This window comes from Capra hircus, chromosome 18 (genome assembly GCF_001704415.2).
Source record: "Capra hircus breed San Clemente chromosome 18, ASM170441v1, whole genome shotgun sequence".
Lineage (NCBI taxonomy): Eukaryota > Metazoa > Chordata > Mammalia > Artiodactyla > Bovidae > Capra > Capra hircus.
The window spans coordinates 58,248,175-58,274,116 of NC_030825.1; the positions used below are offsets into that span (position 1 = coordinate 58,248,175).

The window sequence follows — 25,942 nt, forward strand, 5'->3', positions numbered from 1 at the left end:
ATTATGACTCAGGTTTTACAAGAATCTGAATCTTAGGCCTAGTATAGCTTGTTGAGCCTGTCATGGCTCAGGTCTGGTCCCTTAACAGTCTGTCTCTCTCAACTCACGTATTCCCATTACCTCTAGAAAGCAGGGATCTGAAACTCTATTATAAGAAGCAGAAAAATCTAGGAGATATTCTAGAAATGCAGGAACCAAAACCCTGAGGGTAGATAAAGGATTCTGGAAGGAAGTTATCCTCACCCAAGGAGGCCAGGTTCCTGTAGACACAGGTTCGATCCCAGGCCGCTGAGCAACTAAGCCCGTGCACCACAACTACTGGGCCTGTGCTCTAGAGCCCAGGAACCACAACAACTGAGCCCATGAGCCAGAACTACTGAAGGCCAGGCACCCCAGGTGCTGCGCTCTGCAGCAAGAGGAGCCACCGCAGTGAAAAGCCTGCTCACTGCAACTAGAGAAAAGCCCACACAATAAAGACTCAGCACAGCCAAAGATAAATAAACAAAATGATATATTTTAAAAAAAAATGTTGTTTGGACGTCCAGAGGAGTCAGGCCTCACAGACCAATTGTCCTTCACCCTTTCTCTTCGTCTGGCCTGAACTGGAACACTCAACTTTCCAGACGGATAGCAAAGGAGTCTCCTGAGGATCTGCATTGCCTGTGATCCCTCATCCACCCCCACCCAGGCTAGACTTCCCACCCTCAGCTCCTCTCTTCCTTGTGTCCCCAGCTCTGGCCCTTCCAGCTCCACCTGTGGTCAGATTTTTCCCTCCATCACTGTCTGGATGCTCCTGGCAAGTCACTTCCCCTTCCACTCTTCCCTAGTCTGGAAAACAGAGAGACTCCCTGAGCCCATCTCACACTATCATTGCTGGAAAAGGCAGACAACGAATGCCTGAGGTTTACTGTGTTCCTGCCTCAATTCAGGACCAAGTACCACCCATTCAATGAACATTTTTAGATTTTCCTCTTCCCCATCCCGGTGGACGTCGACTGGGCATTCATCTTAAGCAAAGACTGCTATGCTGATTCCTGAGTAAGAACACCATGAAACTGCCTCACTCTCCGTAGAACAGGTCGGACACGTGGTCCATCCAGTGAGACTGTGGGTTAATAATGGATAGTCACACTCCTCAAGGTCTCCATTACTGAGGAATCGGTCTGTAGCATTTCCATGTACTTTGCCATTGGAGCTGATTGGGGTTACTGGAGGAAAGGGGTCATTTCCCCCTGAAGAGTTGCCCTTGATCTTGAACTTTCCATCTGGGTCACTTGGGAGGAATGAAGAATTTGCCTGTCTCTCCTCCACCACTGACCTCCAGATTATTCATTTTCACCACCTGGGGAGACAGGCCATGGAGAGTGATTAACAAATGCTGAAACACAGACTAATCTTGAAACTCCCAGTGTGCTAACTATATTCAGATGGCTCCTGTGCTCGAAGCTCTTCAGACCCCCCTAATGAGCTCCTATCCTCGCCCTCAACCCTACACTCTGGCCCACACCCCCGCTTACCTCCACAGCCTGGCCAGAATCTGGCCTGTAGATGCTTAACCCACATTGATTCCTTGGTGCCCTACTGCATCGTGTCGGATTCTTTGCCATCCTTTGGACTGTAGCCCACCAGGCTCCTCTGCCCCTGGGATTCTCCAGGCAAGAATGCTGGAGTGGCATTATCAGAGAAATGCAAATCAAGACCACAATGAGATACCATTTCACACCAGTCAGAATGGCTGTGATTCAAAAGTCTACAAGCAATAAACGCTGGAGACGGTGTGGAGAAAAGGGAACCCTCTTACATTGTTGGTGGGAATGCAAACTAGTATAGCCACTATGGAGAACAGTGTGTAGATTCCTTAAAAAGCTGGAAATAGAACTGCCTTATGACCCAGCAATCCCACTGCTGGGCATGCACACCGAGGAAACCAGAATTGAAAGAGACACGTGTACCCCAATGCTCATCGCAGCACTGTTTATAATAGCCAGGACATGGAAGCAACTTAGATGTCCATCAGCAGACGAATGGATAAGAAAGCTGTGGTACATATACACAATGGAGCATTACTCAGCCATTAAAAAGAATACATTTGAATCCATTCTAATGAGGTGGATGAAACTGGAGCTGATTATACAGGGTGAAGTAAGCCAGAAAGAAAAACACCAATACAGTATACTAACACATATATGTGGAATTTAGAAAGATGGTAATGATAACCCTGTATGTGAGACAGCAAAAGAGACACAGATGTATAGAACAGACTTTTGGACTCTGTGGGAGAGGGAGGGGGTGGGATGATTTGGGAGAATGGCATTGAAACAAGCATACTATCATGTAAGAAACTAATCGCCAGTCTAGGTTCAATACAGGATACAGGATGCTTGGGGCTGGTGCACTGGGATGATCCAGAGAGATGATATAGGGAGGGAGGTGGGAGGGGGGTTCAGGATTGGGAACTCATGTATACCTGTGGTGGATTCATGTCATTGTATGGCAAAACCAATACAGTATTGTTAAGTAAAAGAATAATTAAAAAAAATTTAATTTAAGAAAAAAAAAAGAATACTGGAGTGGTTGCAATTTCCTCCTCCAAGGGATCTTCCTGGTCCAGGGAAGGAACCCAAATCTCCTGCATTCCAGGTGGATTCTTTACTGCTGAGCCATCAGGGAAGCCCACCCTACACCCTTAATTCCTCTTTTTTCACATCCCTGCAGCCCGAGCCACCCCCTGCTCTGGATCCTCCAGTTTTTCATCTTGTAACTCTCCTCTGTTCACATTCAAATCCTTCTTCAATTTCACAGCTGAGTTCAACGCAGCTTCCTCCATGCAGCCTTTCCTGATTGCCCTACCCAATCAGAAGTGGGTAATCTCTTCCTTCCCAGAATTATCAAGTGATTTCCTTTTTAATTTATTTATTTGTTGTGTCTCAGTTGCAGAAGGCGGGCTACAGGGCATGTATTTGCTCCGCAGCTGGTGGGATCTTAGTTCCCAGACCAGGGATGGAACCTGTGTTGCCTACACTGGGAGGTGGAGTCTTAACCACTGGACCACCAGGGAAGCCCCTATCAAGTGACGTTATTTGTTCTTTTCTGGAGAAGTGATTTTTTCCTCATGACAGAGTGATTTGTTTTTGTGTAGATGCCAGATAGTAACCTACCCTGCTCTTCATTACTCAACAAGTTCAACCTGTTTAGGGAAGCAATATTGCCTGCTAAAGCACTACTTTGGCCTCCTTTGCAGTTAAGAGGGGACCGTGTGACATTGCTTTAGTGGAAGTGAGCTGGGGATTCTTGGGGAAGTTTTTGCTTTCCTGATACTGTCCTTTCCTCTTTCCTGTCACTTCCTTCTTCTTCCTCCTAGAATATGAAGGTGATACTGGAGGTGGAGCAGCAATTTGGCAACCATGAGGTAACCATAAGGAAGAAAGCCACTCATGGTGATGTTCACTTAAGGATGCTTTAGTAGAACAATTCAAGACGCCTAGTTCCCTGATGGCCTTGTAGAGCTGCTATGCCAACCCTGCACAGCCTAGCTCTGCACATCTTTTTTTCTTTCATTGATGTATAGCTAATTTAATGTTAGTTTCTGCTGTACAGCAAAGAGATTCAATTATGCATATATATGTATAAATATATATATTCTCTTTCATATTCTTTTCCTTTATGGTTTATCACAAGATACTGAAAATAGTTCCCTGTGCTACACAGTAGGGCCTTGTTGTTTATCAATTCTGTATTATAATAGTTTGCATCTGCGAATCCCCAAACTCCCAATCCATCCCTCCCCCACCCAGCTCCCCCTTGACATCCCATCCTATATCAAGCAGACCTCTGTGCCCTGTGCAGAGCTTAGAAATGAACTTGTTTGATAGTCATTGATAAAATGTTCACATCAATTTCACCTTTCTTGAAACTATTCCTCCCACACACACTTGTGTTTTTTTTTTGAAAAGCACCGACTTCAGAGCAGGAGCCCTGGGTTTGAGTGCCGATTATGGCGGCAATGACACTGATTCATTGGGGAACCGCAGACAACTCCTTTCCCTCTTTAGGCCATTTCTGCAATAATTATGCAATGATTCCTGGGAAAGAGACAGAATGAAGAAACAGGTCTGGGCATGACCTTTCTCATTAGCAATTTAATCAAGCATTACCAAAGACATCATGGATATTTCAGGTTCCAGGGTTATTTTATGTCCTCAGACATTGGGTTGGTCTCAGTTGATTTCTGGTAAAATATTCCAGCAGCCACCACTGTGGAGCTCATTGGCTTTTGCCATAAACTCCGGTCTGCATAAGGATTCCGAGACTTCTTTCCAGTAATTTTATAGATGGGGGCTAGCAACAATCCCTGATGTACAATATGTGCATGTCCTCCAAAATCCAAATAGGCCAATCAGACACTGGGCTTCTAATGTCTTTCTTCCACCAGACACTCTGTACTTTTCAAATTAACAACCTCTAGGGGTTTGGGCAGTTTTATTGGTTCCCATTTATTATGTCCAATCAATTTTTGTTGAAGGGAGGATTTGTCTATCTCCTGTTTAATAATACTAGAAAGGGGAAATGTTCCCCACTCATACAGGGTATCTATTTATTAATACATTGAGGTAAAGGAGGAGACACAATGACTTCCCAAGAAATTTGTTCAAACATTCCAATCTTCATCCAAACTCTCACCTTAATTTCATCATTCTTGTATTTCCATAGCTTCCCCACCCAACTATAACTCCCGTCACTTCATGGCAAATAGGAGAGGAAAAAGTGGAAGCAGTGACAGATTTTATTTTCTTGGGTTCCAAAATCACTGTGGATGGTGACTGCAGCCATGAAATTAAAAGACACTTGCTCCTTGTAAGGAAAGTTATGACCAACCTAGACAATGTATTAAAAAAGCAGAGACATCACTCTGCCGGCAAAGGTCAGACTAGACACAGCTATGGCTTTTCTACTAGTCATGTACGGATGTGAGAATTGGACCATAAAGAAGGCTGAGCAATGAAGAATTGTTGCTTTTAAATTATGGTGCTAGAGAAGACTCTTCAGAGTCCCTTGGACTGCTAGGAGATCAAATCAGCCAATCCTAAAGGAAATCAACCCTGAATATTCATTGGAAGAACTGATGCTGAAACTGAAGCTCCAATAGTTTGGCCACCTGACATGAAGAGCTGACTCATTGGAAAAGACCCTGATGCTGGGAAAGACTGAAGGCAGGAGGAGAAAGGGGTGGCAGAGGATGAGATGATTAGATAGCATCATCGACTCAATGGACATGAATTTGAGCAAACTCTGAGAGATAGTGAAGGACAGGGGAGCCTGGCATGCTGCAGTTCATGGGGGTCACAAAGAGACAGACACGACTGAGTGAACAACAAGTTTTAGAATCACAGAGTATGAGTCCCAGAAACATGTCTTCGTTTTATTGCTAATGTGCATATGGCTTTGAGTGCCCCGCTGGAAGTGGGGCCAAGGAACATAGGCCCTTTAATGAATCCTTATCTTGATTAGATTATGGGACCATCACCTCAGGTGATCTGCATTCAGATTTCTCATTGTCCTATCTGTCTTGTGGCTTTTTAAATCCCCCCAAACAAGGGTAGATAGAGCAGACTTGATCGAGGTCCTTCAGTGCCGGGGGACAATCCAGGGTTCCCCCTGGTCCACCCAGTCTCCCAGAGTGCTGCACTGAGATCTTTGTTTTGATCCCATCAATGTCCCCTTTATCCCAATTCTTTTTTTAAGTTTAATTAATTAGTTAATTTTTGGCTGCACTGGGTCTTCGTTGATGCACACAGGCTTTCTCTAGTTGCAGGATGCGGGCTTCTCATTGCAGCGGCTTCTCTGTTGTGGAACACAGGCTCTAGGCACACGGGCTTCAGTACTTATGGCACACATGCTGAGTTGCCCCTCTGGCATGTGGAATCTTCTTGGACCAGTGGTGGAACCTGTGTCCCCTGCACTGGCAAGTGGATTCTTAAGCACTAGACCACCAGGGAAGTCAGTTTAACTAAAATCCCTTACCCTTAATATCTGATGGGCTTCCTCATCCTCCACCAGCCCCCCACCTGCTCTCTGATCACCCTGTCCTGCCTTCAGCAGCCCCCTTCAGTACTCTTCCCTGGAGAATCCCATGGAGAGAGGAGCCTGGTGGGCTACAGTCCATGGGGTCACAGAGAGTCAGACATGACTGAGAGATGCAACTCGAGAGCAGTGATTAAGGAAAAAATGAAGTAGGATTTTCAATTTTAATTATGCACATCCTGTTATTGTTAGATATATAAGTTCATATTCACGTATTACACTGGTGATAAATTCTTTTCCTGATGGATTAGTAAGAGAAAAAAAGAAAGGATCACCTAATTAGGCCATAATGAGATTTAAAAAAAATCTTTAACTTAAACTAGTATTTAGTACTGTTTACTATATGTCTGGAAAGAAGAGGAAATGGCAACCCGCTTCAGTATTCCTGCCTGAAAAATCCCATGGACAGAGGAGTCTGGTGGGTTACAGTCCATGGGGTCGCAAAGAGTTGGACATGACTGAAGTGACTTAGCACATATGTCTGTCAGTTTCACATACACGTCTCGTTTACACCCCCGCCAACAACCTGAGAGACTGAATATACAGAAACAATAGCCAGACTGTATACGACCCTCAAGTCTCAGCCATATGACATCTATGACTCTGATCCTCAATTACCAGCAACTAGTCCAAGAATCCAAATCACAGCTGCATGACAGCCCAGAACAGTCAGAGGTTGGTCCACAAATATCAAGTTCCTTATTATTTGCCCCTGCGTCCAGCTCAAAACCAACCAAAGAAAACCAAATATGCTGCCTAATACAACTACAGAATGTGCTAACCTCTAGCTTTCTCGTGATTACAATCATCTCCCATCACTGCTGACACTCCCTCACTTTTTTCCACTCTAAAGGACTCCCACTGCTCCACCTGCCTTTGTGTCTGCCAAATGCAAATGGTGGTTGCTGGCTCTCACACTACAGCAAGCTCTTAGTCAATAACCTGTTTGTTTTCATTTGCAACCCCATGGACTGTAGCCCACCAAGCTCCTCTGTCCATGGGATTCTCCAGGCAAGAATACTGGAGTGGGTAGCCATTCCCTTCTCCAGGGGAACTTCCCAACCCAGGGACTGAACCCAGGTCTCCTGCATTGGAGGCAGATCCTTTACCATCTTAGCCATCATGGAAACCCCAATATAGTTAGTTCAGTTCAGTTCAGTCACTCAGTCGTGTCCGACTCTTTGCGATCCCATGAATCGCAGCACGCCAGGCCTCCCTGTCCATCACCATCTCCGAGAGTTCACTCAGACTCAAGTCCATCGAGTCCGTGATGCCATCCAGCCATCTCATCCTCAGTTGTCCCCTTCTTCTCCTGCCCCCAATCCCTCCCAGCATCAGAGTCTTTTCCAATGAGTCAACTCTTAGCATGAGGTGGCCAAAGTACTGGAGCTTCAGCTTTAGCATCATTCCTTCCAAGGCAAATTGGAAGTGGTCAAACAAGAGATGGCAAGGGTGAACGTCGACATTCTAGGAATCAGCAAACTTAAATGGACTGGAATGGGTGAATTTAACTCAGATGACCATTACATCTACTACTGTGGGCAGGAATCCCTCAGAAGAAATGGAGTACCCATCATGGTCAACAAAACAGTCCAAAATGCAGTACTTGGATGCAGTCTCAAAAACGACAGAATGATCTCTGTTCATTTCCAAGGCAAACCATTCAATATCACACTTATCCAAGTCTATGCCCCAAACAGTAATGCTGAAGAAACTGAAGTTGAACGGTTTTATGAAGACCTACAAGATCTTTTAGAACTAACAGCCAAAAAAGATGTCCTTTTCTTTATAGGGGACTGGAATGCAAAAGTAGGAAGTCAAGAAACACCTGCAGTAACAGGCAAATTTGGCCTTGGAATGCGGAATGAAGCAGGGCAAAGACTAATAGAGTTTTGCCAAGAACATGCACTGGTCATAGCAAACACCCTCTTCCAACAACACAAGAGAACACTCTACACATGGACAACACCAGATGCTCAACACTGAAATCCGATTGATTATATTCTATGCAGCCAAAATGGAGAAGCTCTATACAGTCAACAAAAACAAGACCGGGAGCTGACTGTGGCTCAGATCATAAGCTCCTTATTACCAAATTCAGACTTAAATTGAAGAAAGTAGGGAAAACCGCTAGACCATTCAGGTATGACCTAAATCAAATCCCTTATGATTATACAGTGGAAGTGAGAAATACATTTAAGGGACTAGATCTGATAGATAGAGTGCCTGATGAACTATGGAATGAGGTTCGTGACATTGTATGGGAGACAGGGATTAAGACCATCCCCATGGAAAAGAAATGCAAAAAAGCAAAATGGCTATCTGGGAAGGCCTTACAAATAGCTATGAAAAGAAGAGAAGTGAAAAGCAAAGGAGAAAAGGAAAGATATAAGCATCTGAATGCAGAGTTCCAAAGAATAGCAGGAAGAAATAAGAAAGCCTTCTTCAGTGATCAGTGCAAAGGAATAGAGGAAAAGAACAGAATGGGAAAGACTAGAGATCTCTTCAAGAAAATGAGAGATACCAAGGGAACATTTCATGCAAAGATGGGCTCGATAAAGGACGGAAATGATCTGGACCTAACAGAAGCAGAAGATATTAAGAAGAGGTGGCAAGAATACACGGAAGAACTGTACAAAGAAGATCTTCACGACCCAGATAATCATGATGATGTGATCACTAATCTAGAGCCAGGTATCTTGGAATGTGAAGTCAAGTGGGCCTTAGAAAGCATCACTACGAATAAAGCTAGTGGAGGTGATGGAGTTCCAGTTGAGCTGTTTCAAATCCTGAAAGATGATGCTGTGAAAGTGCTGCACACAATATGCCAGCAAATTTGGAAAACTCAGCAGTGGCCACAGGACTGGAAAAGGTCAGTTTTCATTCCAATCCCAAAGAAAGGCAATGCCAAAGAATGCTCAAACTACCGCACAATTGCACTCATCTCACATGCTAGTAAAGTAATGCTCAAAATTCTCCAAGCCAGGCTTCAGCAATACGTGAACCGTGAACTCCCTGATGTTCAAGCTGGTTTTAGAAAAGGCAGAGGAACCAGAGATCAAATTGCCAACATCCGCTGGATCATGGAAAAAGCAAGAGAGTTCCACAAAAACATCTATTTCTGCTTTCTTGACTATGCCAAAGCCTTTGACTGTGTGGATCACAAGAAACTGTGGAAAATTCTGAAAGACATGGGAATACCAGACCACCTGACCTGCCTCTTGAGAAATCTGTATGCAGGTCAGGAAGCAACAGTTAGAACGGGACATGGAACATCAGACTGGTTCCAAATAGGAAAAGGAGTACGTCAAGGCTGTATATTGTCACCCTGCTTATTTAACTTACATGCAGAGTACATCATGAGAAACGCTGGACTGGAAGAAGCACAAGCTGGAATCAAGATTGCCGGGAGAAATATCAATAACCTCAGATATGCAGATGACACCACCCTTATGGCAGAAAGTGAACAGGAGCTAAAAAGCCTCTTGATGAAAGTGAAAGAGGAGAGCGAAAAAGTTGGCTTAAAGCTCAACATTCAGAAAACGAAGATCATGGCAGCCGGTCCCATCACTTCATGGGAAATAGATGGGGAAACAGTAGAAACAGTGTCAGAGTTTATTGTTTTGGGCTCCAAAATCACTGCAGTTGGTGACTGCAGCCATGAAATTAAAAGACGTTTACTCCTTGGAAGAAAAGTTATGAGCAACCTAGACAGCATATTCAAAAGCAGAGACATTACTTTGCCGACTAAGGTCCGTCTAGTTGAGGCTATGGTTTTTCCTGTGGTCATGTATGGATGTGAGAGTTGGCCTGTGAAGAAGGCTGAGCGCTGAAGAATTGATGCGTTTGATCTGTGGTGTTGGAGAAGACTCTTGAGGGTCCCTTGGACTGCAAGGAGATCCAACCAGTCCATTCTGAAGGAGATCAGCCCTGCGATTTCTTTGGAAGGAATGATGCTAAGCTGAAGCTCCAGTACTTTTGACACCTCATGTGAAGAGTTGACTCATTGGAAAAGACTCTGATGCTGGAAGAGATTGGGGGCAGGAGGAGAAGGGGACGACCCAGAATGAGATGGCTGGATGGCATCACAGACTCGATGGACTTGAGTCTGAGTGAACTCCCGGAGATGGTGATGGACAGGGAGGCCTGGCATGCTGCGATTCATGGGGTCAGAAAGAGTCGGACACGACTGAGTGACTGAAATGAACTGAACTGAACTGAACTGAACTGAACTGAACTTCCAAAGTAATCCCAGGGTTGATCTCCTTCAGAATGGACTGGTTGGATCTCCTTGCAGTCCAAGGAACCCTCAAGAGTCTTCTCCAACACCGCAGTTCAAATGCATCAATTCTTCGGCGCTCAGCCTTCTTCACAGGCCAACTCTCACATCCATACATGACCACAGGAAAAACCATAGCCTCAACTAGACGGACCTTAGTCGGCAAAGTAATGTCTGCTTTTGAATATGCTATCTAGGTTGCTCATAACTTTTCTTCCAAGGAGTAAACGTCTTTTAATTTCATGGCTGCAGTCACCAACTGCAGTGATTTTGGAGCCCAAAACAATAAACTCTGACACTGTTTCTACTGTTTCCCCATCTATTTCCCATGAAGTGATGGGACCGGCTGCCATGATCTTCGTTTTCTGAATGTTGAGCTTTAAGCCAACTTTTTCGCTCTCCTCTTTCACTTTCATCAAGAGGCTTTTTAGCTCCTGTTCACTTTCTGCCATAAGGGTGGTGTCATCTGCATATCTGAGGTTATTGATATTTCTCCCGGCAATCTTGATTCCAGCTTGTGCTTCTTCCAGTCCAGCGTTTCTCATGATGTACTCTGCATGTAAGTTAAATAAGCAGGGTGACAATATACAGCCTTGACGTACTCCTTTTCCTATTTGGAACCAGTCTGATGTTCCATGTCCCGTTCTAACTGTTGCTTCCTGACCTGCATACAGATTTCTCAAGAGGCAGGTCAGGTGGTCTGGTATTCCCATGTCTTTCAGAATTTTCCACAGTTTCTTGTGATCCACACAGTCAAAGGCTTTGGCATAGTCAAGAAAGCAGAAATAGATGTTTTTGTGGAACTCTCTTGCTTTTTCCATGATCCAGCGGATGTTGGCAATTTGATCTCTGGTTCCTCTGCCTTTTCTAAAACCAGCTTGAACATCAGGGAGTTCACGGTTCACGTATTGCTGAAGCCTGGCTTGGAGAATTTTGAGCATTACTTTACTAGCATGTGAGATGAGTGCAATTGTGCGGTAGTTTGAGCATTCTTTGGCATTGCCTTTCTTTGGGATTGGAATGAAAACTGACCTTTTCCAGTCCTGTGGCCACTGCTGAGTTTTCCAAATTTGCTGGCATATTGTGTGCAGCACTTTCACAGCATCATCTTTCAGGATTTGAAACAGCTCAACTGGAACTCCATCACCTCCACTAGCTTTATTCGTAGTGATGCTTTCTAAGGCCCACTTGACTTCACATTCCAAGATACCTGGCTCTAGATTAGTGATCACATCATCATGATTATCTGGGTCGTGAAGATCTTCTTTGTACAGTTCTTCCGTGTATTCTTGCCACCTCTTCTTAATATCTTCTGCTTCTGTTAGGTCCAGATCATTTCCGTCCTTTATCGAGCCCATCTTTGCATGAAATGTTCCCTTGGTATCTCTCATTTTCTTGAAGAGATCTCTAGTCTTTCCCATTCTGTTCTTTTCCTCTGTTTCTTTGCACTGATCACTGAAGAAGGCTTTCTTATTTCTTCTTGCTATTCTTTGGAACTCTGCATTCAGATGCTTATATCTTTCCTTTTCTCCTTCACTTTTCACTTCTCTTCTTTTCATAGCTATTTGTAAGGCCTCCCCAGAGGCCTTACTTTTGCTTACTTTTGCTTTTTTGCATTTCTTTTCCATGGGGATGGTCTTAATCCCTGTCTCCTGTACAATGTCACGAACTCATTCCATAGTTCATCAGGCACTCTATCTATCAGATCTAGGCCCTTAAATCTATTTCTCACTTACAGTGAGAATTTACAGTTAGAGATGGATTTCAAACTCAAGTTTATCTTTCTCCACACCAACTTTCGAGAGTATAGAAATTATATAAACTCCCCACATTCTTTGGCCAACTGGCACTATTTGTACTGTACAAATTACTATTAAATGTTTATACCAACTCACCCTCAACTCAGAACTTCCCATGTGGCTCAGTGGTAAAGAGTCTGCCTGTAGATGCTGGAGACGTGGGTTCGATCCTTGGGTCAGGAAGCTCTCCTGGTGAAAAAAATGGCAACCCACTCCAGTATTCTTGCCGGGATAATCCCATGGACGGAGGGGCCTGGTGGACTACAGTTCATAGGGTCACAATGAGTCGGACAAGACTAAGTGCACACGCAGCAACGCAGCCCCCATCTTGTGCAAAAAGGTAAAAAGTGAATCACTTAAAATTTAGGAAACGTCTCTAAATCAAATAAAATCACGTCCAGGAGGAAATCAAGAATCAAGACCTCAAAGTTTGTTGCCCTAAAGGTCGGGGAGCAAGTGAGGAGAATGAAAACAGAACGCGAAATCTGGTGCAGTGGGTCAGGGGACCTACAGCCTCTATTGGACTGGGGTGCAGAGTCCACTCTGAGTCCAGCTTTTATTCCTGATTGCAGACTACAAGACTTTCTTTGATCTATCTTTCCTAAGACACTATACTGACATAGTCCAGATCTCCTTGTTTTTACCCCATTCCCTACTGGGATAGTCTCGGGAGCACTCAGCAAGTGTGTAGGCAGTGTTCCTACCTAACGCCAACCCGGCGTTCCAAGGTCCACGCTTTCATGATGCCAGTCACACTCCCTTCTGGGTCTGGCCTTGGGGTCTGTAACAAGGCTATTATTCTAAGAAAACCATGAAAAAAAAATCATCAACACAGTTTCTTGATATATGCTGTTCTTCCAGGTGCTATTTCTATGAAATTTCTCAAGGCTGTGAAAGTACCTTGTTAGGAATTCTCCCTACAAGAGTCCACCTTGACTATTCTTCCATATGTCAGAAAATCCTGTTGGTGCCGTTTTCCAAAATATATTCAAAGTCTGGCCACTTCTAACCAGCTGTCCTACTGCCACCCTGGCCCAAACCACCACCCTGTCACCTCTCACTCTGCTTGGCCAACTCCTGCTTTTCCCTTAATCCCCAATGTCCTTCTGGATAAGAGCCTCATCACACTGTGTTTTAAACAGGTTATATATTTCTGTTCCTTCTCCAACCCTTACCCCATGAACTTGAACTCCTTTGAGACAGAAACTGTATCTTTCTTCTCTCAGTTTTTCTTAGCGTTTCATGCACACTGGGAAAGACAGCAACCAAAAAAAGTTTGGGGAACAAAGGAACGAGGAGGCAGTGTAAAAACTTCCCAAGACTCCCCTCCTGAACGCGAGGCAAAGGAAAGGAACTGAAATACACTTCATGGTTTTGAAACTGACCAGGAGTAAAGAAATGGTGCTTGCGGTAACTTTAAAAAAGAAGAACTGGGGAAAGTTTGCCATTCCATTGTGAAAGCAGAGAAGGGAGACTGTAACCCACTGGGTCTCAGCTGGGGGTTGGGGCTTTCCACTCTCCCAGGGGCATTTGCTAATGGGCATTTTTGGTTGTTGAAACCGGACATTGAAAGTTCCTGACATCTCATGGGTAGAGAGCAGAGATGTTTACTGATGTCCTGCAGTGCACAAGACCCACCCCGTCAACAAAGAATCGTCCAGCCCCAAATGCCCACGTATCAACAGTGCAGAGGCTGACAAACCAAACTCTTATCCACCCGTGGGCAACTGCAGGGGTGGGGACAGTGTAAGGCAGGGAACATAGCTTGTCTGAGGAAACGTAGACCCAGTCTCAAAGGATAAGCATGCATCACAAAGATGGAGAGAGGGGGCAATACTATAGTGGGGTGGAACCATGTGAACCAGGGTTGGAGAGACAGGAAGAGGTGCAAAGTCCTTAGAAAGTGGCAGTGATGTGGCTGAGGCATGTGAGGGGGTGGCTGAGAGCTGGGGCAGGGCAGATGATGATGAGAGTGTGAACGCTCTTAGATAACTGTCACTGAGGTTGATGCTTCATCTTGAGGGAAAGGGGCAGGCGTGGAAGGACACTGAGGAGGGGAGGGACAGGGTTGGAGCTGGGTGTTTGCTCCCTCTGCTGCTGGTGGTGGGGATGGGCTGGAGGGAGTGAGACTGGAGCTCAGGTTTTGAGGAGAGGGGGTGTTTTAAGGCTCAGGGGAGAGAGGTCACGCTGGGATAGAGACAAGGGGACAGATCTGGGAGTTGGTGACTCAGTGGAAACTGGTGACGGGGGAGGAGGGAACTGAAACAGAAGCCTGCCGTGAAGAGTTGAGATAAGCCTCATACTTCTCCTTTGCTAACTCACGTGTCAACATCCTTTCCCCATAACCATGCAAACACCCACCTGCTCAGAGTGCCCCGGCTTTATAGCCTCCAGTCGAATGGTTACCTGGGCAGTGTCTGGCTGTATGGTGCGCTCTGATTGGCCACCGGGAGCTGACTGTCTCTGTGGGCTCACTGAGCGCAGAGCACCGTGCCTATGGACGCGAATTCACTGAACCCACGAAACAACCAAACAAGCCAAGAAACGCTGTCATCCCCATTGGATGCAGGAGCAAGTGGCAGTAGCAAGAGCTTAAGTGGTGAAACAGGTGCCTGAATCCTGGCGGAATGACTTTGAGCTTAAATTATTATTATTTTAATGAAAATCCTCATGACATAAAATTAACCAATAAATTACTTTTTTATCTTTTGGCTTTGCCGCAGAGTGTGCGGATCTTAGTTCCCCAACCAGGGATGGAACCCTCATCCCTGCCTTAGCTGTGAGAGTTTCAAGCACTGGACCACCAGAGAAATCCCCTTGTTTCTTTATCTAATTTTAATCAAATTAACCATTTTTAAATGAACGGTTTAGTGGCATTTAGTATATGCGCAATGTTGTGTAACCAGTACCTCTATCTAGTTTCAAAACATTTTTCCTCACCCCAAAAAGAAGTTCTGCACCCATTAAACAGTTACTCTCCATTTCCTCCTCCCCCAAACTCCTTGTTGTTTGTTGTTCACTCAGCCATGTCACACTCTTTTCGACCCCATGGACTGAAGTACACCAGGCTCCCCTGTCCTTCACTATCTCCTTGAGTTTGCTCAAACTCATGTTCAATGAGTTGGTGATGCCATTCCACCATCTCATCCTCTGTCACCCCCTTCTCCTCCTCCCCTCAATCTTTCCCAGCATCAGGGTCTTTTCCAATAAGTTGGCTCTTCGCATCAGGTGGCCAAGGTATTGGAGCTTCAGCTTCAGCATCAGTCCTTTTAATGAATATTCAGAATTGATTTCCTTTAGGATGGACTGGTTGGATCTCCTTGAAGTCCAAGGGACTCTTCAAGAGTCTTCTCTTTCCCAAAGCTCCTGGCAGCCCCTCATCAGCTTCCTGTCTCTGTGGAGGTAAATATCTTGGATGTTTCGTATAAATGGGAATCATACAATATGTGACCATTTGTGTCTGGTATCTTTCATTTAGCATATGTTTGAGGTTCACCCATGATGTAGTGTGTATCTGTGTTTCTACTGCTGAATGATGCGCCATTGTACTGCCTAGTCACTCAGTTGTGTCCGACTCTTTGTGGCCCCATGAACTGTAGCCTGTATGGCTCCTCAGTCCATGGAATTCTCCAAGCAAGAACACTGGATTGGATTGGTGCCATTGTATGGATGGATCATATTTTGTTTATCCATTCATCCACCAATAGACATTTGGATTTTTTTTTTTTTTTTGGCTATTAGGAAGGCACTTAAAATTTTTTTGTTTTCCATTATGGTTTATTACAAGATATTGAGTATAGTTCCCCATGCTACATGCTGCTGCTAAGTCACTTCAGTCGTGTCCGACTCTGTGTGACTCCATAGATGGCAGCCCACCAGGCTCCCCCATCCCTGGGATTCTCCAGGCAAGAACACTGGAGTGGGTTGCCATTTCCTTCTCCGATGCATGAAAGTGGAAAGTGAAAGTGAAGTCGTGTCCGACTCTTCTCGACCCCATGGACTGCAGCCTACCAGGCTCCTCCATCCATGGGATTTTCCAGGCAAGAGTACTGGAGCGGGGTGCCATTGCCTTCTCCTCATGCTACATAGTAGCATGTTTTTATCCATTCTATATATAATAGTTTGCATCTGCTAATCCCAAACTCCCAATCCATCCCTCTCCCTGCACTCTCTTGAAAACCACAGATCTGGTCTCTATATCTGAGTCTGTTTCTGCACAGCAGTGATTCAGCCATATATTCTTTTTAATGTCTTCCCTGGGCTCAGTGGTAAAGAACCTGCCAGCCAATGCAGGAGACCTGGGTTCGATCCCTGGGTCAGGAATATCCCCTGGAAAAGGAAATGGCAACCCACTCCAGTATTTTTGCCTGGAGAATCCCCATGGACTGAGGAGCTTGGCGTGCTACAGTCCACAAGGTCACAAAAGAGTCAGACACGACTGAGCAGCTAAACAATGACAACATTCTTTTTCATATTACTTTTCATATTCTTTCCCACTGTGGCTTATTACAAGAAACTGAATATGGTTCCCTGTGCTATACAATAGGACCTTGTTGTCACCTGTCTTAATGTTTTTTCTTTTTTTGAAATACAATTGATTTACAACGTTGTGGTCATTCCTGGTATGGTAAGGTGACTCGGTTATACATCTCTGCACATCCTTTTTTACATTCTTTTCCATAATGACTCACCCCAGGACACTGAATACAGTTCCTTGTGCTATACAGAGGAACCTGTCACCTGTCTTACTGTCGATGGCCATTTGGGCAGGTTTCATTTTTTCAGCCATTACAACAAGCACATTGTGAAAACTTTTGGATACATTTGGTGAACATGCATACACGCTTCTGCTGAATGCATACCTGGGAGTTGAATGGTTATCTCATGTGCTCAGTGTTAGAGTGACAATCATTTTCCAAAGTTGGTCGTACCTACTCTCACTCCTACCAGCACTTTGGGAGAGTTCCAATTGCTCCACATCATCACCAACACTTGATTTTTTTTTTTTCTTTTAAATGCTATTAATTTTTTGGCCATGCCTTGAGACATGTGGAATCTTAGTGCCCCAACTAGGATCGAACCTGTGCCCCCTGTATTGGAAACAAAGTTTTAAACACTGGACCACCAGGGAAGTCCCAACACTGGATATTCTTTAAGAAAGCTTTTTTTTTATACCCATGATATAAAATTTACCAATGTAACTATTTTCAAGTGTGCAATTAAATGGTGTTAAACTCGTTCAAGTTGTGTAACCATCAGCACCGTCCATTTCTAGAACTTTTTCATCATCTGAAACTGGAATTCTGTACCCATTAAACATTAACTGTCCACTGACTCCTCCAGTCCCCAGCCCCTGGAATCCACTTTATAAGGCTTTTCTTTAAAAACTGTGGTAAAAAAAAAAATTATATAAAAGTTACCATCTTAACCATTTAAAAGTGCATGATACAGTAGTGTTTATTATATGCATCTTGTCAGCCATCAAATCTCTAAGAATGTTTTCATCTTGCAAAAATGAAACTCTACACCTATTGAATAGTAACTTCCTATCTCCCCAGCCTCTGAGTATCCCCCCCGGGACCCCTCTGCCTTCTGTTTCACAGTTTAATTTCTTTGAATACTTCCTATAGCTGGAATCATGCAGTATTTGTCTTTCTGTACAACTGGCTTATTTCACTTCATGTAATGTCCTCAACACTCAAGTTCCTTGACATTACTTTTATTATCTTGCCAATGCCACTATGCAACTGGCATACCACTGTGATTTTCATTTGTATTTCCTCGACAGCTACAGAAGTTGAATACATTTCTGTATGCTTGTTGGCCATTTGACTATCTTGCCATTCTATTTGCTTGTCTTTTTCTTATTGATTTGTGGAAGCTCTTTATACATTCCTTTAAATGTTTAAAAATTTATTATTTTTTTATTATTTTAAAATACATATTCTTTATATTCTCTGCGTGTCCTTTGTTAGACACATGTATTGGGAAGTATCTTCTCCACCCAGAGAATTACATTTAGATTTACTTAAAAACAAAATAACACATGTCACACCCCACCAGAAAAGAAAAACAAAAAACTAAAATAATATATGTTGTTAAGAATAGTCAAAAACTAGTCAGGCAAAATAGAAGTATGTGGTAGAATCAAAAGCTGACATCTGCCTCCATTCTGAGGTAAATCACAAATATGGTTAACACCCACAGTGCATGTGTGTGTGCATTAAGTCACTTCAGTCATGTCCCACAGTACATGCTTACATGAAGAAAGCTGAGCGCTGAAGAATTGATGCTTTTGAACTGTGGTGTTGGAGAAGACTTTTGAGAGTCCCTTGGACTGCAAGGAGATCCAACCAGTCCATCCTAAAGGAAATCAATCCTGAATATTCATTGGAAGGACTGATGTTGAAGCTGAAACTCTAATACTTCAGCCACCTGATGCGAAGAGCTGACTCATTGGAAAAGACCTTGATGCTGGGAAAGACTGAAGGCGGGAGAAGGGGACAACAGAGGATGAGATGGTTGGATGGCATCACCAACTCAATGGACATGAGTTTGGGTAAACTCCAGGAGTTGGTGATGGACAGGGAGGCCTGACATGCTGCAGTCCATGGGGTCAAAAAGAACCAGACATGACTAAGTGACTGAACTGAACTGAACTGAACTAAGGAATATTATCCTCACTTTACAGAGGTGGAAACTGAGGCACGGAGAGGTAAAGCTTTTTGACTTGCTTGATATAACACCCTTAGCATTACTCAAGCTTGGATTTGAACCCAGGACTCTCTAACTGTGACCTTCAGCCACTCCAAGGAACCTCACCTTCTCACTTATAAGTTTTGGCTCAGCAGGCAGCCAAGTCTTCAAGAATCAGTATCTGACACACATGTCCCTCAGAGGCGCATTTTCTGGGGGTGGAGGCAGGGTCCTATCACTTCCCAATCTTGATCTCTGAGTACTCGGTGGTATCCCGGACCTGAAAGTTATGGGTCCTTGGTTTGTGGAAACTGAGGCTTGCATAATAGAGCTCTTGTTCCTTCTCTGAGGTGGAAGCAGCCGGAGCTGGGGTCTGGTAGTCAGAGGGGCTGTCTGACCAGGATTCATTGAAGTGACCCTGAGTGAGAAGAGAGAACAACATGAGCTGGCCTTTGGGGTCTGGAGAAGGGAACCCAGAGCTTGAGGAGGGCATTTACTCACTTATCCATTTTCATACCCATTTCCTGAGGATTTGCTCATTCAGTCACTCCTTCATTCATTCATACCTTTAATCACAATGGTCTGTTCTTCTTATTACTCATCTCACTGAATCCTTACAACCTCCCTCCATAGATGATATAAATGCTATCCCCATTTTACAGATAGGAAAATAGAGGGAGCAAAGTGAAGTGATTCTTCCACAGACAAGGTCCCTGACCTTGGAATGTCTATCAGGACAAGGAGACAGTATGAAGTTGTCACACACTCAAAAACTTAGCAAACTGCAAATTGTGTTTTGATGGACAGAAGCAGGGTGCTGTGGGCGAGAGTCACAGAGGTCTGCAGGAGACCTGCACTGCCCTCCCGGAGCTCACGGTGTTAGGGGAACAGGCCTGTGGCTATTATAGGGAAGTGTGACGACAGTCTGCCTGGTGTAGGGCAGGGGAATATTTGAATGACATAAATTGGCATGACACTTAAAAAAGAATGAAATAAAACAGAAACATACTCACAGACATAGAGAACAGATTTGTGATTGCCAAGGAGTGGGGTGGGGTGAGGGAGGGATGGATTGGGAATTTGGGATTAGCGGATGCAAACTATTATATATAGGATGGATAAACAACAAGGTCCTACTGTACAGCACAGAGAACTATTTTCAATTACCTTGACAAACCACAATGGGAAGAAATAAGGGGATAAAGAATGTATATATATTCATATATGTATGCATAATTGAATCACTTTGCTGTACAGCAGAAATTAACATAGCATTGTAAATCAACTATACTTCAACAAAACACATTTCTCTAAAAAAAAAAAAAGAATGAAATAAAGCCATTTGTGGCAACATGGATGGATCTAGAGGTTATCATACTAAGTGAAGTAAGTCGAACAAAGACAAATTCATGATATCGCTTATATGTGAAATCTAAAAAAATGATACAAATGAACTTATTTAGACCCCAATGCTGGGAAGGACTGAGGGCAGGAGGAGAAGCAGGCAACAGAGGGTGAGATGGTTGGATGGCATCAACATGAACTCAGTGAACATGAGTTTGAGCAAAGTCAGGGAGATAGTGAAGGACAGGGAAGCCTGGCGTGCTGCCATCCACAAGGTCCAAAGGGTTGAACACGACTGAGCGACTGGACAATATTAACTTAGAAACAGCCATATGGAAGAGATGCTGAGGGCAAGGTATAGGGAAAGGACACAGTTTCGCCTTCTCCAATTTCTTCATCCTGCTTGTTCACCAACCTGAAAGCTCTCTAAACCCCATCCTTTGAGGGTTTTCGGCTTCACACCATAGACATGATTGACTAAACCACTGGCCTTTGCTGACTGAAATCCTCCAGCACCTCTCCCATCCCTGGAGGTCAGGGGGTGGGACTGAAAGTTCCAGTCCCCTCTGCTTGGTTCTCCTGGCAACCAGGCCTTATCCTTAGGTACTTTCCAAAAGTCACCCCGTGAAAATAACAAGAGACCCCTTTAACACTCCCATCACTGCAAGGTTCAAGTGTTCTAGGAGTCTGTGTCAGGAATAGGGGGTAAAGATCAAATGTATATTTCTTATTATAGATCATAATATCATAGAATACAATAAGCTCATTTGTGGGGAGGGACAGGATGCTGGCGGGAGAACTTGGCAGGGGGACAGATTACAGAACACCAGACTGAAGAATCTGGCCTGTGCTGTCCAATACAGGAGCCCCTAGCCATGCGTGGCTCTTGAGCCCAAGAAATGTTGTGAATCAGTCAAAAATGAATACTCGAGGTCAAAGTTTATGTAGAAAGAAAGAAAAAGAGAGAGAAAGAAAGGGAGGGGGGACAGAGGAAGGAAAGAAGGACAGGAGAAAGAGATACGGAAAGAAAGGGGAAAGAAGGAAAGGAAGAGAGAAAGAGAAAGAAAGAAAAAGGAAGGAAGGAAGAGAGAAGAGAAAGAAAGAAAATATCCCATTAGTATTAATAATTTGTGATGACATGATGTTTGAAATGATAATACTTTGGCTACATTCAGTTAAATAAAATATTATATAAAAACTGATCTCACGTTCCTTTCTCCCTTTTTTTTTTTTTTTAACATGGCTAGGTTTCAAGTTGTACTCATGGCTCATATGTATTTCTGTTGGATCTAGACTGTGGGGGGCAAGCACAGGATGACTGTAAAGAAAAGCTGTTTGGGGAACTTCTTGCTGAGAGCTTACTGGGGGAGGAGAGAGGGAGCCAGTGACCCAGGGGAGAGTGAGGGCTCAGCAGGAAAGGGGCCAAAAGGAGAAGAGCTTTGCTAAACGGAAGATGGACAGGACTCGGTGAATTCTAGGCTCCAGGGAGTGGCGGAAAGACGAGAGGGTGATTTGAGTGCAACAAGAAACTCGAGAGGAAAAGCAAACTTGGAGGCGGGTGGGGGAGATCATGTTTTTCTGAGGTGATGAATAGGCTGCTGCGGCCCCTGTGTGGGCAGTGGGGTCCAGTGGGGACGCTGGACGGCAAGCCGCCCACGTCACTCACCCGGGAGGCGGGACGCGACGCTGGGCAGTCGCCATCTTGGCTCGACGCTCTCTCCACCGACTTCTTCCTGTAGATCTTCACGCTGAAAAAAAGAGACCAGGGTCTTTAAGAGGGCTCCTCTAGGGAGTCCAGAGGGACTTCCTGAGCACAGGCTGGTGTCCAGCTGCAGAGACCCTGACCAGAAAGCAAGCGCCCTCCTCCCGCACGGCCAGCGCCGGGCTCCACACTGGGCCAAGATGTCAGGAGGCTGCACTCTTGATGCCACTTCAGTGAGCCACCTCTTTTTCAGCATTATCACTCCACCAGTGCCCTCAACTCTGGGCTTGGAGTGTTTTGGTTTTTTTTTTAGTAATTAGTTTATTTTTGGCTGTGCTGGTCTTCCTTGCTGCCTAGGGGCTTTCCCTAGTTGGGGCCAGTGGGGGCTACTCTCTAGGTGCCCTGCCTGGGCTTCTCATGGCAGTGGCTTCTCTAGTCGAAGAGCTCAGGGCTCTAGGCGAGCAAGCTTCAGTAGTTGTGGCACGTGGGCTTAGTTGTCCCATGGCCATGTGGGATCTTCCTGGACTGGGTATCGAACCCGTGTCCCCTGCACTGGCAGGCAGATTCTTAACCACTGGACCACCAGGGAAGTCCTGAGCTTTGAGTTTTGAAGATTCTTTGAGTCTTCACCCCCGTCATCCTCCCCTTGCACCCACCCCCATAGTGATCCCCAGCTGAGGCCACCACTCACACAAAGAAGATGAAACAGAGAGCAAGCAGGGCTGTGACACCAGCTCCTCCGACAGCCCCCTGAACCATGCCGGTCCTGGGTCCTGGTCTCCCTGGAGATATGAGTCCTGGGGTGACGTCCAGCCCACTTCAAGTATTCGCCTGAGCCCCCAGACTTCTCATATCTATGACCCACGAGTGTGCCTACTTTTCCCCAGGACTCGGTGCCGTGTCCACCATCCTTTGATAAGACTGCAGCCTCCTGTGCTCCCCTCCCCAGCTACCACAGAGGACCCTGAATGCTAGTCCCCTTTAGCCCAGAATCATGCCCATTTCTCTTCCTCTCCACGTTTTCTAGGACCCAGATGCGCGACTTCCCCTTTCCCCGGACCTGGCAGCAGCAGGATCTTCACGTTCTGTTTCCCATGGGCGTTCTGGGCCTCGCAGCTGAGTCTGAGGCCGGAGCTGAGCCCCTCGCGGAGGCTCAGGGAGCTATTAGCCCAGGGCCCGGCGGAGCTGGAGGCGACCTCAAAGGAGGCGTTACTGAAGTTCCCCTCCAGCAGCCCCTCGCCCAACTGCCAGTGCAGGGAGGGGGCTGGCCAGGCTCGGGAGGAGCAGCTGCAGCTCAGACCCTCGTCCTCCTGGGAGCAGGAGGGGCCCAGCAGCTGTAGGGGTGCTGTGGGGAGAGATGGGAGGGATCAGGGCAGCTCTCCCCTCCCATTAACCCCGGCTTCCTTCCCCTGGGTGTGTTCCAACTCACTTCTCACAACGAGGTTCAGAGACGCTTTCTTGGAGCCCAGTGGATGCTGAGCTTGGCAGACATATAACCCGTGGTCCCTCAGTTCCACCCGGGGCAGCTCAAGGACCCCAGGGTTCGAGGAGTTTGAGGGGCTCAGGGTCAGGCTCTCTCGGGTCCAGCTGATCATGGCAGGAGGGTTGCTGTCAGGAACACAGTCCAGGCGCAGGGACTGGCCCTCCTGGACTGAAAGAGACGGGCTTTTGCCCAGAGTTTCAGGTCCTGGCAAGACAGAGAGAAAGCTAGCCTCGCTCTGCCCGTCTCTTCCATTGCTTAGTGGCTCATATTGTCCTGGTTCGGAGCATTGTCGATTTCCTCTGTGTAGAAAAATCCCATCGTGGCCAGTTTCAAATGCCTCATTTGAAGCCACTGAACCCAGAAGTGGGAAAAGATGGACACAGTTGCACAACTGGCTCTTGCCAACCAGTGAGAGCCAACCCCTAAGGAGAGAGAAGGCAGGATTTGGGAGGAAGATAGAGCCCAGGCAGTGGGGACAGTTACGTCCATTTGGCAAGGAAGAGGCCAGGCGACATCCATGAGAACAGGGTCAGCAGAAGGGGGAGGCTGGTTTGTAAGCCCATGAGCCAGTGTGGAGGGGTTCCCACCCCTGCTGTTCCCACACCTTCTATCTGAGTCTTGAACCCCAGATCAGCTCAGGTCAGAGACAGACCCCATTTCCATCACTGCCCCAAGAAGAGAGGTTTTGATGTATACCTGTGCCTTCTTTCCGGTACACTCTGATGTTCAGCTCCTGGGGTGCATCTGGACAGACAGACATAACTGTCCCTTTTCAGGGGCAGGAACATAGGCCCTTCCTCCCAGAAACATCAGAAATGGGAAGCAAGTGGAGTGGGGTGTCCTCATCCATCCTCCCCAGTCCCAGCAGCCCAGGCCCTGCCTCCCCCTCCTCAACACCATCAGGGACCCAGCCTCTTGCCCGTCCCCCCCCTCACTCACAGGACACATTGAGCCTGATGGTCGCCTCTGTGCTCACACCAGCTCCAGGGAAGGTCACACGACACGTGAGGTTGGTGCCGTGGTCCTGGGGCCTCGGGGTGAGGGTGAGCACCGAGGAGTGGGGACTCTTGGGGTGCGGGGAGGTGAGGGCGATCCTGGTCCAGGAGAAGGTGGGGGGTGTCCCCCTCTCACAGGCCCATGGCACCGCACAGGTGAGGTTGGTGGGGTGGCCGGATACTAGGGTCCCCTGGATGTGGATGTCAGGTGTGTCTGTCAGAGCTGGAGAGGCGGAGACGCAGACCCAGGACTGCAGGGGGGACCTCTGTGTGCCCCTCAGAGCAGTCTGTTCCCCAGCATCCTGTACCCCTGGGTCCCCCCCAGGATGAGAAGACAGGGTTCCCCTCCCACCCTGCCCTGGGGTTCCTAAGGACCCCTATATGTATGTCCTCCACTTGGCCCCATCCTTACCCATCACACGGATCGAGAGCGGATGCCATTTATAACTATATCTCACAGTAGGCCCTCTCTCCACCCTAAAGATGTATGTCCCTGTATCCCTCCTCTGGGCGTCTCTGATCTCCAGGGAGCAGTCTTTGGTCTGGGGGTCTCCAACGAGGAGGAATCGGCCCTGGGTCTCACTGAGCACTGCATGCTCTGGGTTGTTTGTGGCCACTGCAGGATCTTCAGCAGTATATGCCTTTTCCCGGAACCAGTAGCTGTGAGCTGGGTCAGAGTCTTTCCAGCCTTCCTGGGGATAGGAGACCAAGCAGGCCACGCGGACACACAGGCCCTCCTGCACCGACACAGACCGTGGCACATCCAGCTGGTATCTCAGATCCTGAGCCAGGGACCCTGCGGGGAAACGAGGATTAGTCGAGCCCTCACCCCACTCACCTACCCACAGCAGTGACTGCAGCAGCAGCAGCAGCAGCATCTTTGGGGTGACACTCTTGGAGCCTTGGTGTCACAGGATTGGGAGGAAGCCCCAACAGGAAGCCCAGGGCTGAGGTCAGAAAGTGACAGACCACAAAAGAGGAACTCGGCACCCACAGGCTGCCAGAGCCGCCCGAATCCTGGAGAGGAACCGTCTAGATGAGGCCCCGCCGAGGGTCACAAGCAGCGAGCACTGCCTAGGGGAGGCTCCCAGCTCCCTGTCCGCCACCCGACCCCCCTGCACCTCTGTCCACAGCTGGAAATCAAGCTGGTCAGTCCCCGCCGGGTGTGGGAGGCAGGAGGGGCAGCTGGGGAAGCTCTAGGCGTGAAAGATGGGGATGGGCACCCACCCCCCTGGATGAAGGAGGTGGTGATTAGTTACTGAGATGAACGTGACAACGGCACACATGTGCATCTCTGCTTTCAGGGACTGGAGCCCCAGGAAGAACAGGACAGACTGTCTCATCCTGGAGAACTTCTCCGGCGCCCCAGGTCCCGTTGATACAGTATGAGCTGGGGGTAGCCAGCTCGGGGTTCGGAGGAAAAGCTTGATCACCCTGTGCAGTTAGAAGGTGAGTTCCTGGGTGTAAATGGCCAGAATGGGTGGGACCAGGATGAAGGTGCTATGAGAACATGATCCCAGGGGAGCATGGGGCTTCTTGACCTAGTAACAGCCGCCTGCCCTG

At 46.5% G+C, this 25,942-nt stretch overlaps 2 protein-coding genes across 2 annotated transcripts in view; both read right to left on the bottom strand.

The window, feature by feature from the left end:
• LOC108638075 (protein ZNF738-like) overlaps positions 1-25,942 on the bottom strand; it is a 132,978-nt gene that overhangs the window by 11,160 nt on the left and 95,876 nt on the right. The window lies entirely within an intron of this gene.
• LOC102169618 (sialic acid-binding Ig-like lectin 5) lies at positions 18,811-25,257 on the bottom strand. Its single transcript, XM_005692872.3, has 8 exons — positions 24,792-25,257; positions 24,324-24,602; positions 24,081-24,128; positions 23,331-23,588; positions 22,962-23,246; positions 22,593-22,683; positions 21,866-21,947; positions 18,811-19,273 (listed from the first exon to the last, which is right to left on the bottom strand). Exons 1-8 carry the CDS (start codon positions 25,255-25,257, stop codon positions 19,091-19,093), a joined length of 1,692 nt encoding a protein of 563 aa, XP_005692929.3. The 3' UTR covers positions 18,811-19,090.

Coding starts and splice junctions, on each gene's coding strand:
- LOC102169618 (XM_005692872.3), bottom strand. CDS start 25,257: ATGCTGCTGCTGCTGCTGCTGCAGTCACTGCTGTGGGTAGGTGAGTGG. Junction 23,247..23,330: donor TCTGAACCTCGTTGTGAGAA/GTGAGTTGGAAC, acceptor CTCTCCCCACAG/CACCCCTACAGCTGCTGGGC. Junction 19,274..21,865: donor CGTCGCGTCCCGCCTCCCGG/GTGAGTGACGTG, acceptor CTTCTCACTCAG/GGTCACTTCAATGAATCCTG.